Source organism: Nothobranchius furzeri, chromosome 4 (assembly GCF_043380555.1).
Source record: "Nothobranchius furzeri strain GRZ-AD chromosome 4, NfurGRZ-RIMD1, whole genome shotgun sequence".
Classification (NCBI taxonomy): domain Eukaryota; kingdom Metazoa; phylum Chordata; class Actinopteri; order Cyprinodontiformes; family Nothobranchiidae; genus Nothobranchius; species Nothobranchius furzeri.
In genome coordinates, this window is record NC_091744.1 from 85,482,365 (window position 1) to 85,499,035 (window position 16,671).

General features: G+C 43.1%; 1 protein-coding gene and 1 long non-coding RNA gene across 2 annotated transcripts; both read left to right on the forward strand.

Annotated features, from left to right (window-relative positions):
* Positions 1 to 4,764: 4,764 nt before the first annotated feature.
* On the forward strand, positions 4,765 to 7,909 carry LOC139069796 (uncharacterized). The gene is made up of 4 exons (XM_070550757.1): positions 4,765 to 4,934; positions 5,033 to 5,088; positions 6,917 to 7,614; positions 7,667 to 7,909. Exons 1-4 carry the CDS (start codon positions 4,909 to 4,911, stop codon positions 7,907 to 7,909), a joined length of 1,023 nt encoding a protein of 340 aa, XP_070406858.1. The 5' UTR covers positions 4,765 to 4,908.
* A 3,046-nt stretch (positions 7,910 to 10,955) lies between these two features.
* On the forward strand, positions 10,956 to 11,765 carry LOC107389242 (uncharacterized). Its single transcript, XR_001573411.3, has 2 exons — positions 10,956 to 11,580; positions 11,652 to 11,765. It is a non-coding gene; the product is annotated as an uncharacterized lncRNA (long non-coding RNA).
* The last annotated feature ends 4,906 nt before the right edge of the window (positions 11,766 to 16,671 follow it).

Here is a 16,671-nt window from a genome sequence, read left to right on the forward strand (position 1 = left end):
AGGAGACAGGAGAGAAAATCCACCCAGTTGGTGGGCTTATACATGCAGATGATGTCGGTCAACATGTAGATGAAATATGACCCTTTCTGGACGTTCCACCTGTGTTTTGGGTGAGATGCTTACTTTTGCTTCCATTCTGCTGCTTCACCAACAACTCTTCTAATCTTACTAATGCCGGTTGTTTTGGACAACCTCTGACGTCCTTCCTACTGGCTACTGACCAATCAGCGTGAGTTAACCAAAGCTTCTGCTCAGCTACTCCACCGGATCGTTTGGAGTACCTGTCCCTGAGCAGGTACTCAGAAGGTTCCTGGAAATGGCCGTTCAGCCAGCCTGGTCCAGTGGAGACACCCACATGTCAGGAGGTTCCTGCTGGTGGTGAAGGGAGAGACCGGTGGCGTCAGCGTGCCCCAGGGCCGCTGTGGTTACACCGTAGTAGCCTGGCCAGCCAGCCCCACCTGGGACCTCTTCTATTCAAATAACCCCACCCACGAGATTTTTTAGCTGAGCCAATCAGCGCCGAGCAGCTTACGTCACACACCGCCACGCTCGGTTTCTCATAAACAACGAAGACGGTGTCTGAAGCGGAGTTCGCGGCGGCTCTTTCCTCTCTTCTAAATGACTTGGACACGTCTTTAAAACAAGAAGCAGCGCTAAAAGCCTTTCTTCTAAAAACAGATGTTTACGCCGTCGCCATTTTTGACTGCAGCGTCTCGCGGTACAGTCAGGATTTCGCCCTTTTTTCTGATTGGTTATTTTTGAGCTGGCTAGTCCCGCCCCTCATGAGCCTCTCTGCCTGTGAGTAACCAGACTAGTTATCTGTGTAGAATTAAACAGAGGACGAGTCTGGAAGGCCAGGCTAACAATGTAGCTCATCACCGCCAGGGTGTGAATGGGTGAATGACTGTGTTGTAAAGCACCTTGGGGGGTTCCAAGATTAAAAGGCCCTATATCAAATACAGGCCATTTACCATTAAAATCTACCCTGAAGTTCTGGTACTGAAACACAGCTTTGTTTGCTCATCTTGGTGTGTTTGATCACCTCACTGAGAAAATATACTTTTCACCACCTGATATGAAGGATACGAGGCCTTCTGTGCTGATTCATGCAAATGTGCCAGATGTCTGAGATGTCTGGTCCAGAGCCGTGTCCAGGACTTTTAAAATGAGGTGGCCCATGTTGGGCACTTGTTTATTCATGGGTGGCACCAATGGTTATGCTTATTTATTTATTTATTTACACAAATCGTTTATTTATGTATTTATTTATTTACTTTCTAGTGAACTTTTGAGTTTCACATTGCACAATCACCATTTTTTTTTCCTCTTCATCTTCTATTCTTGTGGTGGTTAGCAAGTCACTTCTTGTTGCATTACTGCCACCAGCTGGAGTTGTGTGGGACTCTAAATACTATGTATGTGAATATGAAAAAATATTAAATAATACCAAGTGGTGCTCGCTGCAGAACCACAAAGGCGGAGCTGCACCAGAGTCAGCCCCGCCCATTCCAGAGTCAGCCCCGCCCATTCCATCAGAGTCAGTCCAATTCCTTCCAGTTGTCAGACTTGATAGCATTCTGGAACCAAAGAGGGTGTTGTAGCTAAAAAATGCAAGATTGAGGACGGAGTTGAGAAGCTAATGGAACAGTTTTTGTAAAAGTTCCATATAATTAAAAATCTAACTTTTAGAACTTTGTAGTGTTATGAATATGCCATTTCTGCCTTAACAGCTGCCCTTTGACACAGTGACAGTGTGCATGAATGCCAAGGTCGTGCCCTTGCTCTGGTGTTTACATTCCAGCAAAGAAGACAGAAGAAGGACGAAGAACGCTTTTCATTAGTTAATCAAAGAACTTTATTTCTAATAAAGCTAATCAAAACAAATGTTGGTCAATAATAATCAGGTGACTGATCTGTGAAATCGCAATGTTATGATGTATGTGTTTAATGAATAACAAATCTTTGGACTAACTGAGCTAGACATCCTGATCCACATAAGACAAACACATGACACGTTGTTCACTCATCCAATCAGAACTTCCTTTCTGATGCGTGGCAGAGCCCTGTGGTGTTTAGTTAATCTGTCCACTCCGATTGGCTAAGAATCAAAAACAACTAAGTTTAATAAAACAGAACAACGCCATTTTAAGTTAGTCCTCAACGTAGTTCCTACGGAGTTCTAACCGAGTACTCCACCAGCTCTCAAACCCATCTGATGGGTCAGTGCGGAGACACGCAACGTCCTTGCGGGCCTGCTGGAGAGCTCCGCAAGGACGGACGGAGTCGAGCTCTCTTTTCTAAACATCCGTCCGTCGAGACGGACAACGCAAGCTTATGATTGGTCAGGGCGCCGCTGTTGTGTACAGCGCCGCCATTGCGCCCTCAAAAACATAAAGAGAGCCGAGGATTTCAAGCGGCAGACATGGAGCAGCTTGAAGAATACCTCGCAAAAAAACTCTAAAAACATGAACGTTTAATTCCCCCGTGACTGGAGGAGTGAAAAGATACGCAGCAAGCGTTTTATTTGTGGACGGAAATGACAGGAAACGTGGGTTTAGAGGTGGCGAGCGCATGAAGAGGTGGAGGAGGATGATAGATGAATGTGTCCGTGTTAAATAGTCTCTTATATACAAAAAACACAATATAAACACACTATCTTGGACCGATACATGACACGATACCACAGAACAGCGCTACGCCCTCTGCTGTCCTGCCGGGAATTCCAGGAGACGGAGAAGCATGCATAAGGCTTAACTCTGACAAATTTGTCTCTCATTTCTCATTTCTGGAATTTCTAACTGCTTTGTTGTATGATTTTAATAATTCAGTGTATTTTTGTTCATTAATTGTGTTCTTATATTTCCTCCATTTTCTCTCTGCCGCCCTGCAAGATCTTTTCAACATTTTTAAGTTTTCATTGCTGCAAGGGGAGGCCGGTTTTGGCTGTAGCGTTTTAATTTTAGGTGGAGCGAGCAGATCCAGAGTAGATTTAAGTCTACCGTTAAAATCATTGAAGATAAAATCACAGGGGGCAGCAGGAGGGACCTTTTTAAAAGTTTCCAGGAAACTAGCAGCCACTTCAGGGGTTAGATGGCGTTTCATTACCGTTCTCACCGAGGTCGCCTGCTGAATTATGCTGGTGATGTTAAAAAACACACAGAAATGATCCGAGATCGCTAAATCCACCACAGAGGACACACCGGTGGACAGACCATACGTGATGACCAAGTCCAGGGTGTGTCCTCAGTCGTGGGTGGCCTGTGCAACATGTTGTGTAAAATCCATAAAACTCAAAATGTTTAAAAATTCAGTGATAAAAGGGTCTGCAGGGTCATCTATGTGTAAATTAAAATCACCAGCTAAAACAATACTATCAAAAGAGTAGTGCAGAATTGATAAAAACTCGGAAAATTCCTGCATACTGCTGCAGCTCCCTGTGACCCCTGAATACAAATACGTGGGTCAATACTGACGTATTTTCTGCGAACATAGATTATGACTAAAGTTTGCCTAAACCGACCACTAACACAAACCCAAAGGAGGAGATCATTGACCCCCCCCACTGTCTTCATGGGTGACCCCGTGAGGAAAGTTGACCATTTAGCAGGATTGATGGTTTATCCCTTGAGGTCCACGTGGCAGGGGTGAGGGTGAGGAGTGAGCACCACTCACACCCATAAGGGCCCTGTCCACACGTAGCCGGGGATCTGCCAAAACGTAGATATTTTCCTACGTTTTGGCCTGTCATCCACACGAAAACGGAGTTTTTTCACACGAAAACGGATCTTTTTAAAAACTCCGGCCAAAGTGAAGATCTGCGTTTTCTCCGTTTTGGGTGTCTGCGTGTGGACAGACAAAACCGGAGTTTTAAGGTCCGCAACGTCACTTTCCGCGACAAAAAATGCTGACATCACGTGTGCGACCTGTGTTTACACTAGCCGACATCATGGATGCCCTCAGAGCTGCGCTCTGTCACTACCCGATCCATCAATTGTCCAAGCGCTTTCTGCTTGTTTGTTTTTGCAAGCGGAATTACTGCTCCTTGAGGAAGACCACAGACGAAGGACGAGGTTAAGAACGGGGGAAGTGCTGCCGCCTACAGGTCTGGCATGTCCTTAACAACGTACTTATCCGGGTACGTGTGGACAGTTTGTTTTTAAAACACGGTGGTGTGGATGCAAGTTTTTGGAGGGGCGGATATTCGTTTTTAAAAAACCCCGGCTACGTGTGGACTAGGCCTGAGACAGTGGGAGGGTTAAGATAATAAAACAAATAGAAAATGTATTTTAAATTGTCTTTATAAACCTTAATTCATTCAAAAGACTATTGTGTTTTTTGTCCTATCTAGGATGCTTCATATTGACCAGGAATCTGCTGCCAAAGGGTTCTTTATATTAAGTGATTTATCATAAAGAAGACTGATGTTTTCTGAGGAAAAATAAAGAAAGATAAGTTGTTTTTATTCTCACTCTAGTTTGATCACAATAGTTATAAAAATAACAGAATGATAAAAATTTGGGGATCGTTTTAACAACAAATCAAACTGCATGAGCTCTGCTGTTCTGTCGTTTAACTGAGAAAAGTCAGCAGACCAGAACAATAAGCGGCCATCGTGTGTCACGTGTTTTTCTCACCTGTCTCCTGTCCAGAAGGGGAAGTTCAGCTGTGAGTAGAGCTAATTGGGTAATCACATGAAATGGCCTCACCTGTGTGAGGCAGAATTTTCTGGGTTTTTGGACTCATTTGTTATTTATCCACAACGTCTTGACTGGCTCAGCTGCACACTTGTTCTAGGCGGTGGGTGAGCTGGAAGGGAACACGGTTCATTTGGAGCTAAAACTGACAGGGCAGCATCACTTGTAGCTTAGAGTCTTCTGAGGACGTTTGCTGCATGCAGCTGCAACAGTCATGGCTGCTGGAGTCCTCATTTCAAGGTTCGTCTGATTTCAGCTACACAATATTTAATGAAAACGGCACAAAAACGATTTGCTTCCACCTGAGAGTTGACTTTGTGTTTCTAATTATTTTGCAGAATATTGCTGCTTTGCCTAATAAGTGATGTGAACCACTCTTTTGCTTTCCCAAGTGGTAAGTGTGACTTAGTCTTGCTAGCTGATACAACCTATACAGTAACAGAAATAACTAAAACTGGCTTCTACTTTATTTTGAAAGTCAGAATAAGTCTGTTTTCCCTGTTGCAGCTCAAAGATATGCTTCATGTAAAGTTAGGCCCATGAATCGGTTCCCTCGAGCAGTTCTTAAAACTGCTTTTAATGATTTCCTAAATCTGTGCCTTCCTGCTTTTTTGTTTTGCGGCTTTCATTATCAAAAATCACAATCTGTTCTGTTTGCTGCCTTGATTTTAGTAAAACGTTTAAACAGGTTTAATGTTTTCTTAAGTGCTCCTGATTTTATTGGACTCTCACCTGCTGTAGATGGCATCGTTTGGGAGTATAAATACTAAGACTTACTTAAATAGTTCTTAACTTTTGAAACTGGGTTTGAACCAGGTGTGAACAAATGAACGTTTTTAGATTTTTCTTTTTGGAACAACTTCTGTTTAGATAATTTGAGATCAGAACTAACTAGATATTCTAGATTAGGGATTTAGGGGCAGTTTTCTGAAGTACATTTCTGTCTCAGCAGTTGGTTTAAAGGTGTTCTACGGTTTGAACCTGGACTCTGCTGTAAATTTTACATCTAATTTGTTAAATTACTAGAATAACCCTGCAGGTTACAGCAGAGTACACATTTGACTTATAAAATTTTGATTATTTTTAAATGCAACAGGACTTTTTTTTTTTTTTTTTTACATGTGCTCAGCCTGAGCATTCTGATTTTATAAACTTATTTACAGGTAAGATTTTGACCCAGTTTTGTTTTTATTACTTGAGTCTGTCTGCATGAGCACCGCAGAACACGTTGTCATGATGCTTGCTCGACACTAACATTCCTGATCCCTGAGATGTTGGGTGTAGAGATGAACTTTGACCTTGTTTTAACAAGTTGCCATGTTTAAGCTCCATCTGCCGGTAGATGCTAAACAGTTCAAAACCACTCTGCTTGATTTTGTTGGCTAAATAAAGCTCGGCAATTGAGTCTTGAGACATCTTGTTATGGAAAAATGTTTAACTTTAAGGTTTCTGAAACTTGAATCATCTGCAGGTTTGTAAGAAATTATTTGATGACTCAAACTGAACTAAATTTGTTCCAAATGTATTTATAGATCTACCTTTCATCACTTCATAAGTTTATGGGATGTCTAACAGACGCAAAGCATAGCAGCTGGCATTATCTCATGAAGTTGAACTGTAACAAATGGATTTTACCATCTATTGGCAACGCGACTCGCTGTATGCATAAAAATGTAAATTTCTACATGTTTTGTAGCTTTATTCTGCAGTGATAGACGGTTCTTAGAATGACCCGAGTTTAAAGAAATGTTCTGACCAGATTAAGCAGGATTAACAAAATACACCACATCATTGTTGTGGCACTAAGGATTGAAATTGGCATCTCTATAAATCCATAGTATTTATGAAGTCTGTTCATTAATATCCACTATCCCATTCAAAGAAATAAACCAAATAAAATCTTTAAAGCTGTCATAGACTTACAAATGCTAAGAAATCTCTCGCTGTAGGTGTTGTGGGTAAGCTTTTCATACACTCTGACTGATTTTAATAAATTAAAAAAATAATAATAATAATAAAAAAACTGTCGGATGATGTCAGTTGCCACTTTAATGCCTGGACTGGGTCAACAAATTTCAGCTGGGTTTTAAAATATCCTGTAAATCTGCATCTATGTTGGCCAAATTAAAATACTTTGTTTGTAGCTATGTTCATCTGAAGTCAAATTAACTATTTAAAACATTTTTACTGAATGTTGACTTGTCATTTTGTGACTACTACAGGTGGGCACAAGAAAGGAAGGAAACAAATACTGAATTATGGGAACCGTCGCCCTCTAGACTATATCCGTCATCTGAGGCAGCCCAGTGTAAATCTGCACTCTTATGGTCTGGTCAGAACAAGGCAACCCTCCAAAAATCTGTTGAGGGATCTGAGCCCTCCAAGCCTTCCGTTGATGAAAACTCGGTTCCAGAGGCCCCATGGACCAAAGGTAATGTTCCCATTTCAACCTGGACCACTGAGAAACCATCCTTCGGCCCAGCCAAGAAGCCTTCAGATCAATGTAGATATTCCTTTTCTCAACCTCGGTAAACAAAATGAAAATGATTATATCCCTGGCTTTGACACAGAACCCGTACACAGTACTGATCAGATGCAAAGTGGCTCCAGCACTCCTAAATATGCCCCTGAAAAAACTGTTTATGTGAAGGACCCATACCAAAAGAAGACTAGTGAAGTCTCTAAATCAACAATCCTGTTCAACTTATCTATTCCATTGTCTACATCTTTGAAGCCTCTGAAAAGCCACATTCCTGTTGAGAAATCTCAAACTCTATTAAGTATGTATGTACCAAACCAGTATGCAGAGCCGGCAAAACAAGACCACAGTACAACACAGACTGGATCCACATGGTCCACTTTCAATCAGGCAACACGGGAGCCAATGCAGACCGGATCCAAAAGGCCAACCTACAATAAGGTGACACAGGAACAATTTCAGACTGGGTCTGAAAGGCCTATTGCCTATCTAGAGACACTGCAACCATCACAGACCGGATCCCAATGGCCTGCCTTCAATCAGGCAACACAGGAGCCAGTACAGCCCGGATCCCAATGGCCTGCCTTCAATCAGGCACCACAGGAGCCAGTACAGCCCGGATCCCAATGGCCTGCCTTCAATCAGGCAACACAGGAGCCAGTACAGACCGGATCCCAATGGCCTGCCTTCAATCAGGCAACACAGGAGCCAGTACAGATCGGATCCAAAAAGCTAACCTACAATAAGGCGACACAGGAGCCAGTACAGACCGGATCCCAATGGCCTGCCTTCAATCAGGCAACACAGGAGCCAATGCAGACCGGATCCAAAAAGCCAACCTACAATAAGGCACCACAGGAGCCAGTACAGACCGGATCCCAATGGCCTGCCTACAATCAGGCACCACAGGAGCCAGTACAGACCGGAACCCAATGGCCTGCCTACAATCAGGCACCACAGGAGCCAGTACAGCCCGGATCCCAATGGCCTGCCTTCAATCAGGCACCACAGGAGCCAGTACAGACCGGATCCCAATGGCCTGCCTTCAATCAGGCAACACAGGAGCCAGTGCAGCCCGGATCCCAATGGCCTGCCTTCAATCAGGCAACACAGGAGCCAGTGCAGACCGGATCCCAATGGCCTGCCTTCAATCAGGCACCACAGGAGCCAATGCAGACCGGATCCCAATGGCCTGCCTTCAATCAGGCACCACAGGAGCCAGTACAGACCGGATCCCAATGGCCTGCCTTCAATCAGGCACCACAGGAGCCAGTACAGACCGGATCCCAATGGCCTGCCTTCAATCAGGCGACACAGGAGCCAGTACAGACCGGATCCCAATGGCCTGCCTTCAATCAGGCAACACAAGAGCCAATGCAGACCGGATCCAAAAAGCCAACCTACAATAAGGCGACACAGGAGCCAGTACAGACCGGATCCCAATGGCCTGCCTTCAATCAGGCGACACAGGAGCCAGTACAGACCGGATCCCAATGGCCTGCCTTCAATCAGGCGACACAGGAGCCAGTACAGACCGGATCCCAATGGCCTGCCTTCAATCAGGCAACACAAGAGCCAATGCAGACCGGATCCAAAAAGCCAACCTACAATAAGGCGACACAGGAGCCAGTACAGACCGGATCCCAATGGCCTGCCTTCAATCAGGCGACACAGGAGCCAGTACAGACCGGATCCCAATGGCCTGCCTTCAATCAGGCGACACAGGAGCCAGTACAGACCGGATCCCAATGGCCTGCCTTCAATCAGGCAACACAAGAGCCAATGCAGACCGGATCCAAAAAGCCAACCTACAATAAGGTGACACAGGAGCCAGTACAGACCGGATCCCAATGGCCTGCCTTTAATCAGGCGACACAGGAGCCAGTACAGACTGGATCCCAATGGCCTGCCTTCAATCAGGCAACACAGGAGCCAGTACAGATCGGATCCAAAAAGCTAACCTACAATAAGGCGACACAGGAGCCAGTACAGACCGGATCCCAATGGCCTGCCTTCAATCAGGCAATACAGGAGCCAATGCAGACTGGATCCAAAAAGCCAACCTACAATAAGGCGACACAGGAGCCAGTACAGACCGGATCCCAATGGCCTGCTGTCAATCAGGCAACACAGGAGCCAAAGCAGACCGGATCCCAACGGCCTGCCTACAATCGGGCAACACTGGAACAATCTCAGACCGGATCTGAATGGCCCTCTGTCAATCGGGTGGTGACACAACACCCGTCACAGACCAGATCCAAATGGCCCACCTACAACCAGGAAAAACGGCAACCATCGCAGATTGGATCTCAATGGTCCACTTACAGTAAGACAACACAGGAACAATCACGTCCTAATCCTGTACGTACTTGGCAAACTAAAGAGCATAAAAACACTGGGAATGGTAATCTGGAAAAACCTGCAAGACAGCCTTGGGGACTTCAGATGCAAAGTACTAGAAAACCATCCCTGCCTATTCTAAAATATTTTAAGAATTCAGACATTTATAGACCTCAAACAAGTCTTGGAGAAAAAGATTTTGTCATTAAACCTGACTTATCTAAACTTAAGCTCTCATCCCCAATGCAGTTTGGTTCCAATCCAAGCAATGCTGAGATTCAAGGCGGTTTTGGAAATTCTGGTGCTGATGTTAAAGAGGAGTTAATGGAACAAGAGCAAGAACAAAAATTTTCCAGTCCAACTATTAAACTGGGCTTTACATTCCCAGTTGTGGGCAAACTACAAAACATAACTCAAAGTAATGGTGGATATGTGTTTAACATCAACCCTGAAAATACTGGTTCCTTTTCAGAAGTTGCTAAGTCCCTGCAGACTGGATCAAAATGGCCCATTTTAAGTTTTGAGGCAGTGCAACAAAAACCAAATGAACAAACTGAAAAGAAAAGGCCTCACTTAAATTTTGATACCATTCTTCAACAAAATAAGCAGCCTGAGCCTGTTGGCACACCACCTACTAGTGGCAAACCTTCCTGGAACTCGTACCAGCAGGTTAACCAAGATAACACCCCTTCAGGACCGAGTTGGGGGGTTCAAACATCTGAAATGAACAAACTTCAATCTCCAGTCCTCCCGGTCTCAAAATACCAAGAACTTATTGATCCAGAGCACGCACACAAAGGCCCAACTGTCCAACCTAACCCGTCGCAACCTGAAGCGGTTCAAAGTCAACATCACAACACTTGGGTCAAACTTGGTAGTGATGACAATCAAAGTCAAATTAGACCTTCAGGTAGTCTGACATTTACTATTGAACATGACGGTCTGTTTAAAACACCCATTGAACCTTGGCAGACTGCAGTTGACTTCTCAAAGCTGGATGCTTCCCCTGCCATTTATGAAGCAAAACCACCACACAAGTGGCAGAAACCTCTGTTCCCAAAATTTTATCCTTACAACAGTGGTCAAGAAACATCGCAAAGTCCAACTAAATCACCTGGACAGGACACGGAACGCAACCTGGAGGGAAGTGGCAAATCTGTCAAACTCTCAATCACCGCGGATGGCGCAGCTGATGCCGTTGATGGGCAAACTATTTTTCCATCTCATTCCTCTCATCTTGAATTCCCAAGCAAATGGGATGCAGCAGGAACTGCCTTAAATTTGCCGTCCTCTTCATCCTCCAACAGTGAACAGGATTCATTCAACCTGAACCCACCTTACCAAAGTAAACCCCAGTCCGAAACGATTGATGTTGCTAGGAAACCTCAAAAGTTAGAACAGTCCTACAATTTTCAGGTTAACTATTATCCAAGTTCAGAGAAGACTGTTTCCTTTCCCTCTAATGCTTTCCAGCATGTTTTGTCTGGCGCAGTCCCCCATTCCATTCAGAGTCTCTTTCAAACCAAGCACAATAACGATCAAAGGCAACAGTCGGCAAAATACAACCAACCCCAGAATCATGTTCCTGTGAGGTCTTCATGGTAATTCCCATTCAGATGACGGTTGGGTTTAGCTCATCGACTGCTTTCCTGGAAAACTTGATCTGGCTAACGTGCTGCTTTTTAGACTTTTAGCCAAAATGCTTGCATTTCTTTAAACTGTGGCTTCCTTCTACCAGCTCAGTGTCAGCTGATCAGCTCTCCAGTTGGACCCCTTAATTCAGTGGCCGTAGTCCCTTAAACAGATTCCTGCAAGGCTAATTCACAATTTCATATTTCAAACTTCCCAGTCTTGTTTGGCTGGGGTTTAAACAGCCCTATCAACCATTTTGTTCAGGAATGGTCTTGAAACTTAAAGGATTGTTGAGCCTACCCTTGTGCAAGGCAGTTTTATGATCCAGGATGTTCATTTTTGAGATGGAGATGTTGGATTTTTTTTCTTTTTTCTGCATACTAGCGGCTTTTGCTAGCTTGAAGGCGAAGCGGTAAAACCAGAAGAGGGTAACGGGTGAGCATTTTTTGTTTTTCTTAACTCAAATTTAAACTTTTCACTAACAATCTGAACTTTCTTTCTCGCAGGCTCAACGGTGCAGGAAACCATGAAACTATTCTCCATGTCCAACACATTGATTCTGGGTGCTCACATCTTTCAAAGTTCAATATTTGTTCAAATAAAAATTATATTAAAAGCTATGAATGGTTTCTTGAAATTGTCAAGTCTCGAATCTTAAAGGGTTACAACCAGGTCATGCTTTTAACTGCACTTTTTCTCTATGGAGAAATTAACTGGAGTTGACTTTGAAGTAACCCAAAGGTTTAGAGGTTCAAACTTGGTAAAAATCTGAACCAAACTTAGTTTTTGTTTTTGAAAACTTATTTGTCAACTTTTTACACAAGTCTAACTTTCCTCTTAATTTTTTTTTTTGCTATTTTGCCATCTGTTCCTGCAGAACTGCAATGTGAAAGACATCTCTGTGATTTGATTGGTTTAAAACAGTAAGAAATACTTGGAAAGTATTAGTTCCATTGCTGCTTCTGTGGAAATAAGATGCTTGAAAGATATCTAACTAAACTGCTTCCATATTAAAGATCTGAGTTCTCATATTAAAAGTACAATGGTGCATGTTCCTAGAAGTTGTGATGGTTAAGATGGATCTTAAGAGGTGAAAAGTTATGATTCTTGTAAGTAAATTGCATATTTTAGGTTAAAGGTCAAAACAGCTGTGCCAAGGTTGGTGAACTTTGTACATCAGAGTCCAGCACAAGGTTTATTTGTTTTCCTGCAACTGTAAAACTTGACTTAATCTAAAATTGGAGCAACTAATTCCATTTTTCAGAGCTTTATAACTATAAAACAAGAACAATCTGTCTAAAATCTAAATTGGTTTCCTTCAGAAATCAACTTGCCTAAAAAACGAGAATTAAAAAAAAACCTGTAACTCTTAAAACTGATGTGATATAGAATCCTGAACTGGGTTTTTCTGTTTCCTGCTCTTAAATCCACCTAATTAGGGGTTTTCCGCGACACCTTACAGCTGAGGTATTGCAGCATGTTTACATTTTGAATAGACTTTCTAATAAAGCAACATATCTGAGAGATAACAGCTGACCTTGTTTCTCTTTTCCTTGAACGTGATGTGAAGTCTGTGTAAATGTCTCCATAAAAGGGTTTGTGGGTTTACGGAACGCTTTCATCAGGAAGTTTAATTCTAACAATGAACATGGGTGTGTGGTGAGACATTGTTGTAAAGGACCAAACTGAAGTCTTGCGTAGCATTACAACAGAGCAGAAAACGGCAAACTCGTAATACGAATTCAGTTTGATGCAGTTTCAAACAAAAACGGGAAAGTACACAAGTCATTTTATTTGTGCTTTTAGTCTCAAGTTTGTCCCAAATTTGAAATGAGAGGTTTGACCCAGCTGCAGGAAAACTCGGATTAATCATTCTACAACATGTCAGAACTGGAAATGCAGTTCAGGGGAGCCAGTCCCAACCTTTTACTGGAAACTGGTTTTTATCGTAATGAACAATGCCGTTTATACATGAAATGGATTGGTCCTCTTCAAATTAAACCCATCAAGGGAGTTCACTGGTCTCAAGGTGCCTGGTGTGCACGTAGTATTGCGTTAAGAATAAAAAGCACCTTTCATAATAAGTTTTATGTACTTGTAAGAAGTCAAATCAGACCTCCACATGGCCATAAACGGCTAAAGTCAGCCTCGTAAAAACATCAAAACGTGATATTACAGTGTTGTCTGTGAAAGATGAAGCACTTATTTCTCATTAGAAAGAGAAATTCTGTTGTTTTAACTCCGTTTCAAGAACACAACTTCCGAACTTTAAAGAAAAAGCTTTTTGTTCCACTTCAGTCTTTTAAACTTGTGCACGAACTATAGATGTTTTCAGGGTTAAAAATGTTTCTCTCAGGCTGAAACCAGTTTTTTTTACAAGCATTCTGATACACATTTACAGCAAACCCAAAAGCTAGTACTCAGAACCCGTTTTACAAAGAAATGCTGAAATTTATGACAGTAAAATAAGAAAATAGTCGCCACGAGGGAGTTTCCATTCTTTTGATGTCACGTCTCGGTTCAGATTTGTTGTTATTTGTGAGCAGATCCCGAGTCGTCTGGGATTCTACCCTTCAGTAGGAAGAGATCAGAGGAGATGACCTAAAGCACAATTTGTGCAACAGTCGTTAAAAAAGCTCTTCTGTCAGATCATTCATCAGTTTTATACCCATTTAAACTTTTCAAGGTTTGTGGGGAGCTGGTTCTGATCAGTCGGACAATCTGGACCCATTACTATCTGATACAGAATCCTGAATAAACCTCTAAACGGTAAAATGTGTTTTGATGTAACGCGGTAGTTTCCTGCTCCTCCGCCCTACTGGTTGAAAGTGGATTTACAACAGCCCTGCAGCAGCCTGCTGTAGCTAGCGCTAACAGTGAGCTACCAGATGAGCCGAATGATACTAAAACAAATCCCAAAGTAAAAAGATCCACATTGTTGGAAATAAACATTACGAGTCCGGTAGCAACAAAGCTAAGTCACCATCAGTCTGTGATTTTGTAGCCTCCTTTAGCTCCCTCAAACTAGCATGTTGATGTTCACTCTGGTTTTAGCTCTTTGCTTCATCTCCAAAGAATTTACTCTTACTTTTACTTCCAGGCTCCGCCAAGACGCCACTAGAAAAAGCAAACTTCTTTTTTCTTCTTGTACTTTTCATTGATCAGCAAACTGAAAAGGCTAACTGCTAGCGTAACAGCTGTGAAGCAGGTAAAGAGCTTCCCCTGTTGAACACCTACACCGGGGGTCAGCAACCCGCAGCTCTGGAGCCGCATGCGGCTCTTCCATCCATCTGATGCGGCTCTCTGTGCTTGTAAAATAATGAATGGATATTTAAATAAAATGCTTTATATTTTACTGCATTAATTTTACATCTGTATGCCAATTCTAAATGTAAAGATTGTCTGCGTAAACCTGAACAGTTCCAACCCGGTCTTACTGTGAGACCGGGTTGACGCGTCACGCTTGTGCGTAATCATAGGCGCTTTCTGAGCTGAAGAGGATGTGAGATTCTGGGATTCTCCTCAGACGGCTCCTGGATGTGTCGCCACATTGGAGACAGGAACAAGCGCTATTCAGCCAAAGTTTCATAATCAGGGAACATTTTCTAAGTGACAAGTCTCGCTTCAGTCGGAGGAATCTTCCTGCATGCGCTCTGGTTCTGCGACGTGCTCCAAGCCCCTCTCCACATCTTCAGCTCGCTGTGCACCGTATGTACGCGCTGACAGTGAGCTGCGCTGAGCAATGTCCAGCTCAGATGTTCAGATGGGAATCTTTTCTTGAGTGATTTAGCTACATCTGCGATGTGCGTAGAATAAAATGTCAGTTCGTCTGCATGCATCGGGGTAATTCTTTCTATTCTTTCTCCGTCAAAATAAACGGTCAAATACGGGAACTGTCCGGTCAACACAAGCCCTGCTTTTAACTTTCTGTTTTCTGGTGAAAATTGTTGCAAAGAGATAAAATAAAACTTGATTAACACCAGAGCCAGGCGCACTGCACCGTTATCTCCGTCACTGTAAATGAGGGAAAAACAAATTGATCGGATCCTTTTCTGACCTTCCCCACCTACAAAGTTTAATTACAACAATCAAACGTGACAGAGCCTGGATTTGTGTTCTGAACAGTCTAAACATGTTTTAAAAAGAAACATATGACAAAAGTGGCACCTGCTCAGTAAAACCACCAACAGGGTGAAAAATATCAACATATTGTAGCAGAGACGGGCTACAACTTCTGGATCCACTTTATATAAATCGATTTATTGATTATCGTCTTATGAAAGATAACTTTGACGTACACGAGCGACCGGTACCGGCTGCTGTCACCTGTTGTGATTGGTTAAAGCAGCTCTCTGCTGTCTAAGGGTAGGCCCCGCCCACAACGCCACGGCTGCTGTGGCTCCCAGTGTTTTCTTTACTGTGGGAAACGGGTAATAATGGCTCTTTGATGGGAACAGGTTGCCGACCCCTGACCTACCCGCTCCACAAAACGTAAGTGCAGTATCTGGCCAGTAGAGGGAGGCAGAGTGGTGTCACGTGTGAAACTGGTCAAGTTTCTAACTAAATCACTGAGATCGATGTTAAAGCTCAAGCTTAATGGGGCATTATGGAAGTTTGACAGCCAAAACATGTATAGAAATAATAAATGTCTTCTTCATACATTCTCCTGCAACGCCCTGGTCCTGTAGAATGAGCCCTGGCATTTTTACTGTGATTGCCTGTTTTTCTGTAAAATCACAGAAAAAGAGAGATGCTCGGGTCGAGCAGGCTGCTTCATGCGCGTTCACGCTCAGGCATCGCCCGTAGCATTTGCTATCCGTAGCTTTAGCAGCAGAGAGAGAGGCAGTGCCACTTTGTCGCTGTTCCTAACGCCTAGTGACAAAGCTAGCTACATTTCTGAGGACCCTTAGCTACTTTCTGTAGAACTTTCTTCTAGATATTTCCTGCTAATTAGCAACAAAATAGCCATTTTCACTCCGAACCGTTCTTTGGTTTGACGTTGTTTCAGCTGTCATCAAGGATATAAAAGTTACAGATACGATAGATGTCACTGGTGCTTTAGCTCACCTAGTAAGATGTCTGACTCTCATGTAGGAGACCTGGGTTCCATTCTGGGTGTGAATAAAGTTTGTTATTTGGAGTTTCTTTTTTACAATGATTTTTTTAATGATGATTTTTTTTACAGTAAGACGCCCAAATTTTTATTTGAGACTCGCCGAACGGCATTGAATTCACAGATAAAAAAGATGTGGGTTCAACTTTCATTTTGGAACAATTTTTCAAGCAAGGGAAGGGAATGATCTGAGCATGCAGGAGGACTGACCCATCATAAACCTTTGTCGGCTGTGCTGAAGAGAAAGGTACAGAACCAAATTATTTAATTAATTAGCTGCGCGGTCTCCTGTCCTCTGTCCTCCAGGCCACACACACACACACACACACACACGGGACTGTCTCAGCTGTTATTTTCGTTAAGGAGTGTGCACGTACAGCATGCGCGCCTCGTGCACGAGCCTACTATTGAAG